The sequence below is a fragment of the Urocitellus parryii genome, chromosome 7 (assembly GCF_045843805.1).
Source record: "Urocitellus parryii isolate mUroPar1 chromosome 7, mUroPar1.hap1, whole genome shotgun sequence".
NCBI lineage: Eukaryota > Metazoa > Chordata > Mammalia > Rodentia > Sciuridae > Urocitellus > Urocitellus parryii.
The window spans coordinates 137,350,857-137,365,026 of record NC_135537.1 but is presented as its reverse complement, the minus strand read 5'-3'; the positions used below and the strand labels follow the sequence as shown (position 1 = coordinate 137,365,026).

At 48.7% G+C, this 14,170-nt stretch overlaps 1 protein-coding gene across 2 annotated transcripts in view; it reads left to right on the top strand.

The window, feature by feature from the left end:
- The window catches only part of Rap1gap2 (RAP1 GTPase activating protein 2), a 180,070-nt gene that overhangs the window by 149,400 nt on the left and 16,500 nt on the right, over positions 1-14,170 (top strand). For both annotated transcript variants that reach the window (XM_077800504.1, XM_077800503.1), the window contains 6 exons: positions 1,316-1,416; positions 3,505-3,634; positions 6,043-6,198; positions 11,671-11,742; positions 12,321-12,407; positions 13,821-13,955. In XM_077800504.1, coding sequence (XP_077656630.1) covers positions 1,316-1,416; positions 3,505-3,634; positions 6,043-6,198; positions 11,671-11,742; positions 12,321-12,407; positions 13,821-13,955 — 681 coding nt within the window. The remainder of the gene's footprint in view (positions 1-1,315; positions 1,417-3,504; positions 3,635-6,042; positions 6,199-11,670; positions 11,743-12,320; positions 12,408-13,820; positions 13,956-14,170) is intronic.

Here is a 14,170-nt window from a genome sequence, read left to right as displayed (position 1 = left end):
GCCAGATATGGTGTTTTCACTATTTTTTATTAATTTGAGCCATTATGATAGGTGTGTTGTGATATCTCATTATAGTTTTAATTTGCATTTCTCTAGAGGCTAACTATGTTGAACATCTTTTCATGTGCTTGTTTGCCATCTGTGCATCCTCTTAGGTGAAATGTCTGTTCTTTTGACCATTTTCTCATACTGTTGAGTTTTAAATTTTCTTTATAATAGCTTTATTAAGATGTAATTCTCATGCCATGTAATTCACAGAAGCGTGTGAGTTGTATTTTCATCAAGTGATTTATAGTGTAATCACACAGTAGTATGGCACTCTAATTCCGGGATATTTTCATCACTCTCCAAAGTGACTCTCCCACCTTGTTACCTTTAGCTCCTGGCAGCCACTAATCTACTTTCTATCCCTGTGAATAGAAAGTACCTTTTGTAAGAGTCTGTACCTTTTGTAAGAATTTCTTATTTTTTTTTTTTAAAGAAAAACATCTTTTATTCTTTTTTTTTGGTCTTAGATAATCTTTTTTTTTATTAGCTACACATGACATTACAATGATCTTGGCAATTAAGAGTTTCTTTTTTATGGCTGGATATTCCATGGTATGAATATATCACATTTTTAAATCCATATATTGATAGACATTTGGGTTATTTCCACTTTGGGGACATTTTACATACCACTACTATTAACATTGACACACAAATTTTTGTGTGGCCATATGTTTTCATTTCTCTTGGTTACTCACCTAGGAGTGGAATTGTGGTCATATAGTACCTCTATGTTTAGCCTTTTGAGGAACTGCCAGACGGTTTTCCAAAGTAGTTGCACCATTTTCTCTTCCCATTGTCTATTTATGTGGGTTCTGATTTCTCTACATCCTTACCAACACTTGTTGTCTTTCCTTTTTAATCATAGCCATCCTAGTGGGTGTGAAGTGGTATCTTATTGTGGTTTTGAGTACTGTAGTGTTATGATTGTTTTTTTCTATGTTTTTGATACTAGCTCTTTGTTGGGAGTCCAATTACCAAATTTTTATTAATGGATCATGTTTTTGGTATCAATCTAAGAACGCTTTGCGTCAGTTTTGCTTTTGTACTAACTTTTGCTCAAATAGAAAGGTCTCGTTAACTAGCTGCTGGGATCCAGCTCTGTGGAGTGGATGAATTCTCCATTAGCCCATCCTTCAGTGGAGGATGGCTGTGGTGAAATGTATTGGGAGAGAGGGAAGAAGAAATAAAAGGACCGGGTATGTGGCAGCCCTTCTTTTGGCACCAAGATGGTGTTTTTAAACTCCTGTTCCTGTTTCTCTTTAAGACCCTGGAGGAGGAACTATTTGGGAACAACGAAGAGAGTCCTGCTTTCAAGGAGTTCTTGGATCTGCTAGGGGACACAATCACGCTGCAGGACTTTAAAGGGTGAGTTTTAGCCAAGGGATTGCTGTAGTCCCATTGGTGAGGCCCTAGCAGAAGAGCCAGGGGCAGACAGCTCAGTCCTCAAGGAGCTCATGTGAGAGTTAAAACCACACCCAAGGAAGATGAGACTGTTTTCAGCATCTGATGAACCCTCACTTATCTGCATTCCTAAAGAATCAGTGGTCCAAGGGATAATTAACATGGCAGGTTATCTGAAAGGCATTGCCATTTGGCTTTAGGATGTGTGCTGGGAATGCTTCCTCTGAGATTTTCCTTCCTAATTGCATTTGACTCAGACTGTGAATGAAATGAATCCATCTTTCCTACCTCTCACCCGCCAGGCAAGAGTTCCCTGTGCAATTTGGAAGGAAATGTCCCCTTTCAGATAATACATAAAGAGTGGGTAATTAAGAATCCATGTAAATATAATCTCCCCATCCCAGGAGGCGTCTATGCATCAGTATATGGGTCTTTAAGTGGACAGAAAGATTAAATATTGGTGCTATTGCTTGGAAGATTCTGGCTCTTGATTTTCCTTGGCAAAAGCAACATTTGGGAATATTTCAGACCTGGCCAGCCACGAACTTGGTGTGTGGCTGTGGGTCCTAGAATTCACACCCCTCTCCCACCTCAGGAGTGAAAATAGCGGGCGCTACAAACATCATATGTAAAAACACCTAGCCCAATTGCCTGGCATGCAGTAGGTGTTCATCAATTGCTTTCTTCCTCTGCTTCCTTCTTCTTTTCCCTTTCTCCCTTTTCTTCATATTTTTTCTTCTTCGAAGTCACCACTGCTTTCTAGGGTCAATCACACCTGCGTTAAAATCCCAGCTCTGTCACCCACTAGCTCTAAGACTTTGGGCAAGTGACTTTACCTTGGCAAGCTTCAGTTACCTCATCTGTAAGAAGGGAAATAAAATACTGACCCCACAAGGATGTTGGGGGATTAAAATAGTTAATGCATTTGAAACAGGCTAGTGCCACACACTGGTCATCATTATTGTTACTGTTCTGATTTTGCTGACTTTTGTGGACTTTGAGATAGCATCACTATAAGAGGTATCCTGATTTTGGTGATGTTAAAATGCTAAAATCATGGGTCATAGAATGGATGAAATACATTATACTAATCCCAGAAAGATACAGAGATAGGTAATACTCGCCCTTCATGTTATAGAAAAAGGAAACTGAGACCTGGAAAGATTAAGTGATATGCCCAAGGTCATAAGCTGATTTAGCGCCAGAAGCAGATTTAGAACCTGAAATGTCCACCAGCCCATCCCAGCATCCTTTCTGCCACATTGGGCTGAGCACATTTTCTGCCTGGTAGTAAGTACTGGGATATTGACGTCCAGGGACCATCTTATTTCATTTTCTTTAAGGAACTTGCATCTGCATTTTCTTCCCCTTGCTGAAGAATGTGGTCCAGGGCTAGCAGCTATTATTCTGTAGAGGCAGAAGGGACAGATCTTGGAAGCCCACCTAGTTCCTCCATGCTTTTTTTTTTTTCCTGCCTAAGAATATGCAGCCTGAGAAGGGACCTTCCAGGATATCCTAAGCTGGGTACTGCTGCAGCTGGGCCTCCATATCAGGGGCTAGCTAGGTACAAGCCAAGCATCTGTCATCTCTCCTGGCTGACTCCGGATGCCATTGTGGGGCTCACCATCATCCAGCAGGGTGGCTGGTTGCCCTGGCTCTGGGAAGATGATTTGGATATAGCCTTGCAGAGAGCAAAAGGCCGTGCCCAGCCTTGGGGGCCACTGGCAGCTGGGATGGACATTTGTCTGGGATCTTGGACAACAGGCCTCCCTTCCCCACATGACCAGTGGTGCATGGGGGACACAACAAGGCTTGGGTTGGAGGTTCTGCCTTTTTAGTTAGACAACAGATGTCTGGTTAGAACTCCAGGCTAGTCTGCTCAGAAGAACACCCTTCCCTGCTCTCCCCACCTTGTTCTCTCCTTTGCCCTCACCTCCTCCCTCAACTCTTCCATCTGCCCTCCAGCTGCCTCATAACCTTAGGGGAGTTTGCACCACGTTGCCTGCTTCCCCTCACTCTTTCTCTCCTGCTCCTGCCCTGTTTTACTGACAGTTTCCGAGGAGGCCTGGATGTGACCCACGGACAGACTGGGGTGGAGTCAGTGTACACAACCTTCCGGGACCGGGAGATCATGTTTCACGTCTCCACAAAGCTGCCATTCACCGAGGGTGATGCTCAACAGGTAGCCTGTTTTTGGAGGACTCTGGGCGCTTGGGTATGCCCCTCGAAGGCCCAGCTCCTGGGCTGACCTGCCCGGGGGATGGTCAGGGGGCTTTCATTTGTGTAACTAAGAGGACAATCTGTTCAGCATCTCGGGTCACAGCCTGTTTTCTTGTGTTGTCTCACCAGGGTGGCACCTCAGCAATCCAGTGCAGGAGGCAGGCCAATGCTCCTGGTGATTCCCTCTTTGACAGCGGGAAAAACTGCAGTCCAAGGGCAGACCCTTAAGAGACTTTCTTGAGGGCTGAGGAGGTAGCTCAGTTCTAGAGTGGGAACTTATGAAGAGGTCCAGGGTTCCGTTCCCAGCATTAACAGAAAAAAAAAAAAAAAACACCTCCTTAAGGTTTCACAGTCAGGGAGGGGCTGAGCTGGGAGCAGAGCCTATGACCCTGATCATCTAGGGTGGAGATAAAGGGTGCATGACCCCATCTGCAGGTGGAGTCTTGAAACCAGCTGAGCCACTTAGAGGTGTGTGACTCTGGGCAACTGGTTACCTTTTGCCCCACTTTTCTTCTCTGTAGACTGGGGACAGCAGCTCTATGTCAGAGAGCTGTTATGGGGTCACATAACAGTTACTGATTATAAGGCTGCTGCAGTGGATGCTTGGCATGTGGCTGCTCTCTATATAACAGCCGTTTCTTGCCCAGGCCACTAGTCTTTTTGCCTCCCTGCTGCCCTGGAGCTCTTACTGCATGAGGACCTCCCCACATCCCTTCTCGCTCTGCCCACCTGCCTGTGGGCAGGAATTCAGCCGGTGCTCATTCATGTTTGCTGTTTCGACAGCCACACGTCCCTGGGGAGAGCCTTCCCTCTGAAAAGCAGCTGATCTTGGAGGTCGCAACGCCCCAGCCCTTTTGGGTCCCTTTTCTGTCTCTGGGAAAACAAGAAGGGCAGATGGGTCTTTGCCCAAACTCTGACCTATTTGTTTCTGAGCAGGGAACTGAGAGGGAGCAGAGAGGTAAAATTGTAAACATCGTGCTGGCTTCTTAGGAGAAAAAGGAAATTGGCAAATGAAATTATGATTTGGCTCTCAAATAACGACTGAATGTTCCAGAAACAAATGGGAGCAGGATTCCTTTTGTATCCACAGTGGGCTTTCTCTCGGTGTCACCTTCAGTCTCTGCTCCCTCCTGGTTCCCCTCACCTGCTGCCCCAGCCTGGGACTTTTTCTCGCAGGCCACTTCAGTCTGACATATGTTAATTGGGAAGTGTACCTTGGCATGGGAGCTTGACTCTTGGCAGGGACTGAATAAATATTAGTTTTCTCTCCCTAAGAAATGGGAGGGTATGTGTGGAATGAGATAATTTGCATAAAAGTGCCCAGCAGAGTGCCCGGGATATGGCAGATGTTCAGAAAATGAGAAACTCCATATAAAAGGGATGAGCATAGGGCCTGCATATAGTAGGTGCCTAATAAAGGAACAAATGTGTAGGTGTACAGGAGAACTTTAGCATTTGAAATCATGCATGTGAATAGCCCAACACAGTTCTTGACCCACAGTAGGTGCTTAGTGACCAAAAGCACCTGGCACCATTTAGGAAACCAAGACAGGTTTGGGTTTCTGTCCTCTACTCCCCTCTTACACCCAGGTGACCAGAGCCCCTTTAAGCATGGCCAGCTCTCTTCTGGTAGAATGCACCACCCACTCATCCGGCCCCACCTCCCATCCACATTTCTATCCAGACTCCTCACACCATCTCCTCTTCCAGGAAGTCTTCTCAGGATGCTACCAGGCCCTTAGATTATCCCACCTCTCTATCCCCAGAGCTGTGAGGCACTTCATGTGCAGCAGCCAACTTAGCACTTGCTGACTGGCAGCTTTGTTAGAGTTCTCAGGTGGTTCTGCCCAGATCAATTACAGCTCTCCTGGGGCCAGACCCAGCCTCACCATTTTTCTTCTTTTGTGTGTGGTACTGAACCCAGGGTTGCTCTACCTCTGAGCTACATCACCAGCCTCCACCTTCTGACCCCCTCCTTTTTTTGTGGGGTAGGGGTAGGTCTCCAAAGATGGCCTCAAATTTGTGATCTTACTGCCTCGGTCTCCTGAATAACTGGATTGTAGGCATGTTCCACTGCACCGGGCTCCTGCCTCACCTTTTAAATATTTTCCCTGGGTCCTGAGTTAGGGCTGGGCACACCGTCAAGCTCCGAAACGTGCTTACTGGCTGCTACCTAACAACTTGGGCATCTTCCCCGTTCTTTTCTTCCTGGTGGCTTCTAAGGATTGAAAGAAGCTCCCTGGAGAGCTAGGTCTCAGAGCTGTAGGGTTTACATACCAAGGGAAAACTTATGGGGAATTTCTTATACAGATTTTTCTGTTTTCAGGATGTTCCTTACTGGCTTGTAATGATGGAATACTTTTTGTTTAGCTCCAGAGAAAGAGACACATTGGGAACGACATTGTGGCCATCATCTTCCAAGAAGAAAATACACCATTTGTCCCAGATATGATTGCCTCCAATTTCTTACACGCCTACATTGTTGTGCAGGTCGAGAGCCCAGGCACAGAGACCCCATCATACAAGGTAAGGGTAGGCCTGGCTGGAGACAGTCACTGCCCAGATGCCTCCCCGCATTTTGTGGACTCACGACATCAAAAGTCACGAGTTGTCAACAGTGTTGGAGTTCCGTGAGTTGCCAGGTTGCTGGGGTCTGAAGCTAGACTCTTGGTGGCAAGCACCTTCCAGGTTATTCCACCCGTTTTGCTGGCTGCAGGCTCTACAGCTTCCAACTTGAGGGTCCAGAAGCCCAGAATGTCAATTTAGAATGCAGTGATGTCCTGTGCTAGAATATGGCAGAACGTGAGGGGAGAAGGTGAGAGTGGAGAGGACGTCAGGAAAAGGGAAAGGTAGTAGCAAACAGAGGGAAGAAAGAGAAAGGGGGCATGGGCGTGGTAGACCCTGGCCCTCTGGTCTGGCCATTCTAGACCCATGGGTGATCTCAACTTGAAGACTTTAGGGAGGCAGGGATGCAAGACCCCTGTTAAGGGAAATGGATGGCACTAGAGCAGATTATGCTTAGTGAAGCTAGTCAATCCCTAAAAAACAAATACCAAATGTCTTCTTTGATATAATGAGAGCAACTATGAACAGAGCAGGGAGGAAGAGCAGGGAGGAAGAAAAGATTAACATTAAACAGAGACATGAGATGGGAGGGAAAGGGAGAGAAAAGGGAAATTGCATGGAAATGAAGGGAGACCCTCATTGCTATACAAAATTACATATAAGAGGTTGTGAGGGGAATGGGAAAATAAACAAGGAGAGAAATGAATTACAGTAGATGGGGTAGAGAGAGAAGATGGGAGGGGAGGGGAGGGGGGATAGTAGGGGATAGGAAAGGTAGCAGAATACAACAATTACTAATTGGGCATTATGTAAAATTGTGGATGTGTAACCGACGTGATTCTGCAATCTGCATTTGGGGTAAAATTGGGAGTTCATAACCCACTTCAATCTAATGTATGAAATATGATATGTCAAGAGCTTTATAATGTTGTGAACAACCAATAAAAAAAATAAAATTAAAAAAAAAGACCCCTGTTAAGTGTCCTGGCTAGTGAGTGGCAGGGAAGATGGACTCATGGTCTTCACTAGTGGGAATGGGGCAGACACAGAGCAACCCATTGTTCTGACATCCCTCATCTGCCCACTCCTGATGGCTGCCTTCCTCCTGTCCATGAGTAACAATCCTGACCTCCTGGACAGCATTTTCACCCTGTCATGGTGGTTCCGGGGGTATGGAACCTGAGGGAGAGAGGCTGAGGCAGGGTTTTTAAGGTGTCAGGTTGTGTTGGCATGACATGCCCTCCCCACTCCTGGCCACCCGCCTTCCCTTCTCAGTGCCTTGGCATCAACTGCTATTGGTGCACTTTTCTGCATTTTCTGGGAAGAGAAGCCCCAGATCAAATTCTCACAGGGCTCCCTGCTCCAAAAAATGTTGGGAACCACCATTCTCTGGAAGAGGAAAAGAAATGAGCCTGTCATTGCTAACGGGAGATAATGAGCCTGGAAATATTTCCTAGACAATAACTTAGGTCAGTGCTGATTCCTTGGGTTCTCTGCCATAGCACCTTATGGCCATCTTTATAAATATTAATTTTGGTAGGTACGGTTATGTTACTCTTACATCAGTGCAAACATAGATGTATTGAGTGCAAAATTCCCATTGAAATTTAAAATCAAATGTGAGACTTAAAAAAAAAATAAACAAAGAAAAGAAAAAGCTAAAAAAAAAAAACAAAACAAAACCAAATCCCTCCCGTTGTGATGAGCTGATTTCCTTACGTGGGCATGTTTGTGTTTCTCGGGCGTTGAGCAATCTTAGCTGCAAGGTTGGAGCAGCCGTGGTGTGGCCATTTCCTAGAAAGCTGTGGGGTCACCTGCTTTGACTGAAATGGGCATTCTTGTCACAGCTGCTTGATGAATTTGTCAGGGAAAGTGAATTTACTCATTCAGTGCCCTACCGGGTGCCATCATGTGCCATTGGCATCATGCTGGGGTGGGGAACAAGGAAGTGACATGCAGAATTGCCCTGCAGGTCCTGGCTGACCCTAGACAAGGGATGGAGGAGCCAGTGAGTGTAGTTCAGACACTGGACAGCTCAAATAACCAACTGGTTCTTTTAACAGCCCACCAAGGTGGAAGAGCTGTGGAGAAAGAAAGCCTTGAAAGAAAGTCATCTGGATGTGGCTTGTCTGATGGCTTCTTGTGGATGTTTAATATTTGCTTTTTATTCCTTATAGGAGATGGAGCTCAGATAACTGGCTTCTCTATATTTTCTTAAAATTTTTTTTTTAAAAAGTTATAGATGGACACAATACTTTTATTTTTAAGTGGTGCTGAGGATTGAACCCAGTGCCTCACACATGCTAGGCAAGTGCTCTGCCACTAAGCTACACCCGTAGTTCCTGGCTGCTCCACTTTCCCAAGAGCTTAGTGTAGGGGTGCATCCATACAGAGAAAAACCAGAGATCCAGAAGCCACCACTCTCCTCTAGCTTCAGTACTGGGAGTCTTTACCCAGTTTTTCAAGTTTCAAGTTTGGGATCCAGGGCAAAGCATTGTCTTCAGAAAAGTGCAGAGTTGCAGAGGAGCAGGGCCAAGCCCTTGGGACAGGGAATCTTCACCTTGTATTTCATCTGCCTGCTGGATTTGCTGGTGGGAATGGAGCCAGAGAGGCAGGGGGCAGGAGAGAGACCAGCCTTCCAAGGCCCTCCCCAGCATGCTGCCTACCTGCACCCCAGCAGCAGCCTGGGTGATATGTGGGCTATGAGGAAAACCTGGTTGGACCCCTCAGGGTGTCCAGGTGAAATGGGACCCTAGCTGACCCCTGAAGGCTTAGGGGCTTTCCTAAGGAGGGGGGAATTCCTTAGGGACTGAGCAATGCCCAGGAGGCCTCTACTGAGAAGGATGAGCTACAGGAAAGAAGAGGTGGGAAGGATGGAAGTGGAAGTGTGCAAGGAAGGTCCCCAATCAAAGTAGACTGGGGTTCTTGTTCTGGCCCTGACTCTGATTACTGTGTGACTTTGGGTCAGTTCCTTCCCTCTCTGGGCCTCAGTTTCTATCCGTGTGAAACGAGGAAGTTGGACTAGGTGCCTTATGAGCTCCTTCCAGCGCTTTCTCTTATTAGTCTGATGTTTTAGAGAGAAGATTGAGGCTCAGAGCTTAGGCCATTTAAGGCTGAGGCCACAGAGCCAGGGTGCCACGGAGCTGAAATTTCTGCTCAGTCTGTCTGAAGCCATCAGAGCCGGTGGGAAATTGATTCCACAAATTCAGGTGTGCAAAAGTCACATGGGAATATTTTTAGGTAGGAATTTAGTTCCCATCTCACCAGATTAGAAGGAAACTCTAGCTCAGCCATCAGTAGGACTCCTACCTTCTCTTTAGGGTCACCTCCCCCTTCCTGAAGTCCAACAAGGGTTTTAGGAATCTTCTGTGGAGCAGACCACTGGGGAAGCCCTCCCCTTCCCATCCCAACTCTTGTTGCTTAAACAGCCCTCTAAGGCGGCAGGCCACACCTGGGCATGGGGACTTTGTCAGGTTTCCAGTGCTCAGACCGGCACCTCCCTGGTGCATCCTCTTGACCTCTACGCCTGAGCTCCTTCCGCTTTCCAGCCTTGAAGATGCTCTTCCCCAGGGCACCTGCTGCCACTGTGACCTCTGGATTTAGAAACAGGAAGGGGAGGAGGAGCTGTGTTCAGGCAACTTCTGCTTTCAGAAGCAACATCCCCAAGAGGAGGGAACCACAGAGACCAGGCTGTCTCATTGGAATGGGGTCAGGAGGGGGACAGGCTGAGAATGAAAGATGAATGGATGTCACCAGGCAGGCTCCTCCCCCTGTCCCCTGTGTTTCTGACCACTATTGCAGTGGGCTTCTCTGTCAGGAGAAGATTTAAGGACATCTGGATTTAAGGCATATCTGAAAACACCCTGTCGGCACAGACCACTCTAATACAGGCCCTAGAAGGAAGGGGGACCAGGTGGGGTGGGGGCCACTGGACCTGCTTCTTTCCTTTGTCCCAGGTATCCCGGATGTGTGTAGCCCAGTCCAGATTCTGGCTCTGTGGGTAGAATTCTTGACTTGGGCCACCAGTGCATGGTGGGTAGTAGTAGGGAACTGTATTTGGAGCTCAGCCAGAAATCATGTTGGTGAACACAGACCATTTCCTGACTCAGAAATTTGGGCTGTGCAGACAGACTTGAGTTTGGGGAGAGAAAGCCGCTATTGACCTACCCTCTCTGCTTCCACCCCTCTGGACCCTGGCAGGGCCTTTCCTTGGCTCTGCTCCGGGCTGCCTGCTCGCCCGGTCTGGCAGGCTCTTTGCATCTGCCCTAGTTCACAGGCCAGGGGGGCTGGCGGCAGGCCAGGGTCTGCTCACGTCAGTGGCTGCTGAGGCAAAGGAGCAGGCAGTGTCCCGAGAGCCCTGCAGCCTCTGGGGCTTAGAGCAGGTGAAACCAGGGCACCTCCACTCAGAGGGGGTGAGGTAGGGGACCTGCCCCGAGCATGGGCACCCTCCAGGTGGAGCACCTGAATACTCTTGCTCTGCAGTTAGATATCACCGAGGCTGGCCCAAGCCTGGACATCCCCCACTTCTAATTCTCAGCCTGGGTCATGGAGATCTGTTAGGACAAGCCTCAGCCAGAATGGCTGACCCTGTGTATGGGGCCAGGGCTCCCAGACACAGGTCCACTGGCTCTACAAAGGCTCCCAGGAATCCTGAGCTTCTCATATAATCTGCATTTACTTTGTAAACACTGGAAGTGAGTCTGATGTATGGCTGGGTTTGGGAGACAGTATGGTGGGGAAGAACTAGAGACCTGGTCAGGAGAGATCTGGAACCTTTATTTCTCTCTGTGACTAATCACCTGTGTGACTTTGTGGGGCTCACTTCATGTCTCTGGCTTTCTGTTTCCTCATCATGAAAACGGGGTTAATAACTCTCCCTGCATCTTCTCCATGGGAAGAACATCACAACTGAATGAAGTCATGACACCTCCCAGACACTCACACTGTGTTGTAATTGGGGTCCCTGCTGCTCCTCAGCCCTGTCCAGTCATTCTGCCCCACTTGGGTCTGCCCCCTAGGAAGGCAGGGGAGAGGATGCGGATGGCTCCTCACTGTCCAGCCCCACTTCTAGGAGCAATGACTCAGGGCCTGGACTTCATTTGAATTCTGGGAAGGGGAGCGGGGAGAGGGTGAGTGGATTGGCTCAGCTGGGCGTGGTGACACACCTGTTAATCCTAGCAGCTCTGGAGGTGAGGCAGTAGGATTGTGAGTTCAAAGCCAGCCTCAGCAAGCCTTAGCAAGGTCCTAAGCAACTTGGCCAGATCCTGTCTCTAAATAAATAATAATAAAAGGGCTGGGATGTGGCTCAGTGGTTGACTGCCCCTGGGTTCAATCCCTGGTCACCCTCCCCACCCCCCCACCCCCAAAATGTGGCTCCCTGAAAGGCAGCTCTGACCTCTTCCCTCCTGGCTCACATGTGACTCTTTCATTCAGGTCTCCGTCACTGCACGGGAAGATGTGCCTGCCTTTGGCCCGCCTTTGCCCAGCCCTCCTGTTTTCCAGAAGGTAGGAAACTCTTCTACTTCTCTCACATTTAAGAGTCCAGGTTGCCAGACCTGCCTAGCAATGTTGGAATGGGAAGAATTTGGGCTGGGAACATTAGGGTGGCCGTTTGTCAGGGTGTGTGACACTGGGGTTGCCTGCCAGAGGAGGGATTTAATTTTAATTTTTTATGGGTGCATTATAATTATACAAAAGAGCAGGATTCATTGTGATATATTTGTACGTGCGTATAACATACTTTGGTTGATATTATGACCCAGTACCTCTCCTTGATTCCCATTCTTCACTCTACTAGTGGTTTAGGGAGGGGTTTTTATGCCATGCTTCTGTCCAGGGAGCCTTGGGTGAGAATTGCCTTTCCTTGTGGAAGTGTCCCATGGAGGGCTGCTTTCTCAGGACCAGCTGGTTTCCAGAGTGGCATATGAGCAGGTGGCTTGGCATGGGCTAGAAATGATCAGATGTCAGAAGGGCCCCTTCTTGGACTTTTCCAGATCCCCTTTACTGCCTGCTTAAGACTCTAACTGAAGCCCTCTGGCAGTGGCTGAGGGTAGGAGAGTTCTGGACCATCTTGTCTGTTCCAGGGCCCAGAGTTCAGAGAGTTCCTGCTCACCAAGCTCACGAACGCCGAGAATGCTTGCTGCAAGTCGGACAAATTTGCCAAGTTGGAGGTGAGAGCACAGTTTCCAAAGGTCGTCTTCCTGGCCTGCTCTTAACCAGCTTCCCTTGGGGCTCTCATCTTGGGCCTGTTCAAGTTGGGGAGCATCTTTGCCCTTCTAAGCCCTCAGCCCTGGGTTCATCACGGGAATACTTTCTTCTGGTGGATACGCCAGCTCTGTCAATCATTCACCCGTCTTTTATTGAGTACTTACTGTATGCCAGGCCTTGTTCTGGTCCTTGGAAGACAGGGATAAGCAAGACAGTTTTTGCCTTACAGAGCTCACAGGTTGGAGGGAGGCAGTTTAATACAATGTGTCAGCCCTAGGCCATGAGGAGCCAGCACTGCTTAGAGGACAGTAACTACTTCCGCCTTGGGGGGCACTGGGAGTGTGTGTTCAGGGAAGGCTTCCTGGAGCGGGTAGCTCTGAAGCCTCTGGATCTCAATATCTGATGAATCCTTGGCCAGGAGGCAAGAGTAGGAAAGGTTATTATTCCAGGTATGGGGAACTTCTGAGTGAAGGCCACTCAGAGAAAGAGCATGACTCGGGGAGGCAGCCCCTGGGGGGGTCTGTCGTGCACTGAAAGAGGCTTCCCCTGGGGCTGGAGTGGTGGGGGCTCAGCTGCAGATGTGGTTGGGTCAGATCCAGAAGGGCTGAGAGCTAGAGGCGATGGGTACTAGAACGTTCTTATGGCACATTTGATTTGCTTATTCGAGGGATTCTTTGCCAGTGGTGAGAAGGACAGGCTGAAGGGGGCAAGGAACAGGAAGGGTCGTCAGTTAGAAGCAATTCCAGGAGTCTGAGATGAAGGAGGCTTATACCCCATAAGAGGAAGTGGTTCAGAGTCAGGGTCAGGAAGACATGAAGGCTTGCCGGAAGTGCAGGTGGAGGGAAATGGAATGGTAGGGTCTCTCAGGCCCTTAGCTTGGGCTCTGTGGTGACATGGGGAAGACTGGGAGACTGTTCTGTTAGGACCTGTTGCTCTGGGGTGCCTGTCAAGGCTGAGTTGCTGAAAGAGCTTGTCACCATCTGTGCTAAGGCGCCCCCTGGAGGCTGCATGCACAGTCCTGGTGTGAACATCTGACGGGAGAAGAGCCTTGGGCAGGTGGGTTCATGGGTGTGGAGCTTGGGAGTCACCAGGGTAGAGATGTCTGGGCTGGGAGTCTCCAGGATAGAGCCGGGGAAGCAGTGGGATGACCCTGGGAGAAGGGGGCAAAGCAATGAGATGGGAGGGGGGGCACGCCCAGAGCATTTGCTGTTACAGCAGTGATTGTGAGCATGGAGCCTAGCTTGGCTGTAGGTCCACACTGGCCAGGATGCAGTGGCACAGTAACAGCCCTCAGGCTGGGTGTCTGTAGCCCACATGAGAGGGTACACCTCTGTCGTCAGCCCCAGCTCCTCCACCCTCACCCTCTTCTCTCCTAGGACCGGACAAGGGCCGCCCTCCTGGACAACCTTCATGATGAACTCCATGCTCACACACAGGTCATGCTAGGACTGGGTCCAGAGGAGGACAAGTTTGAGAATGGAGGACATGGAGGATTCCTGGAGTCTTTTAAGGTATGGAAACAGGGGTATCTGGGGCTTGCTATGACAGGGAGAGGTGAGGCAAAGAAAGGAAGTCATCTAAAGTCATGGAGATTTTAGCCCCAAAGCCTTAGGACCAGCTAGAAGAGACAGGACCAGGGGGGTATCCTAGATGTTTACACAGAGAAGGGATAACAGGAGTGTGAGGGGTCAGGGAAGCCAACAGTGTCTCCAGCATCTTCTCCACC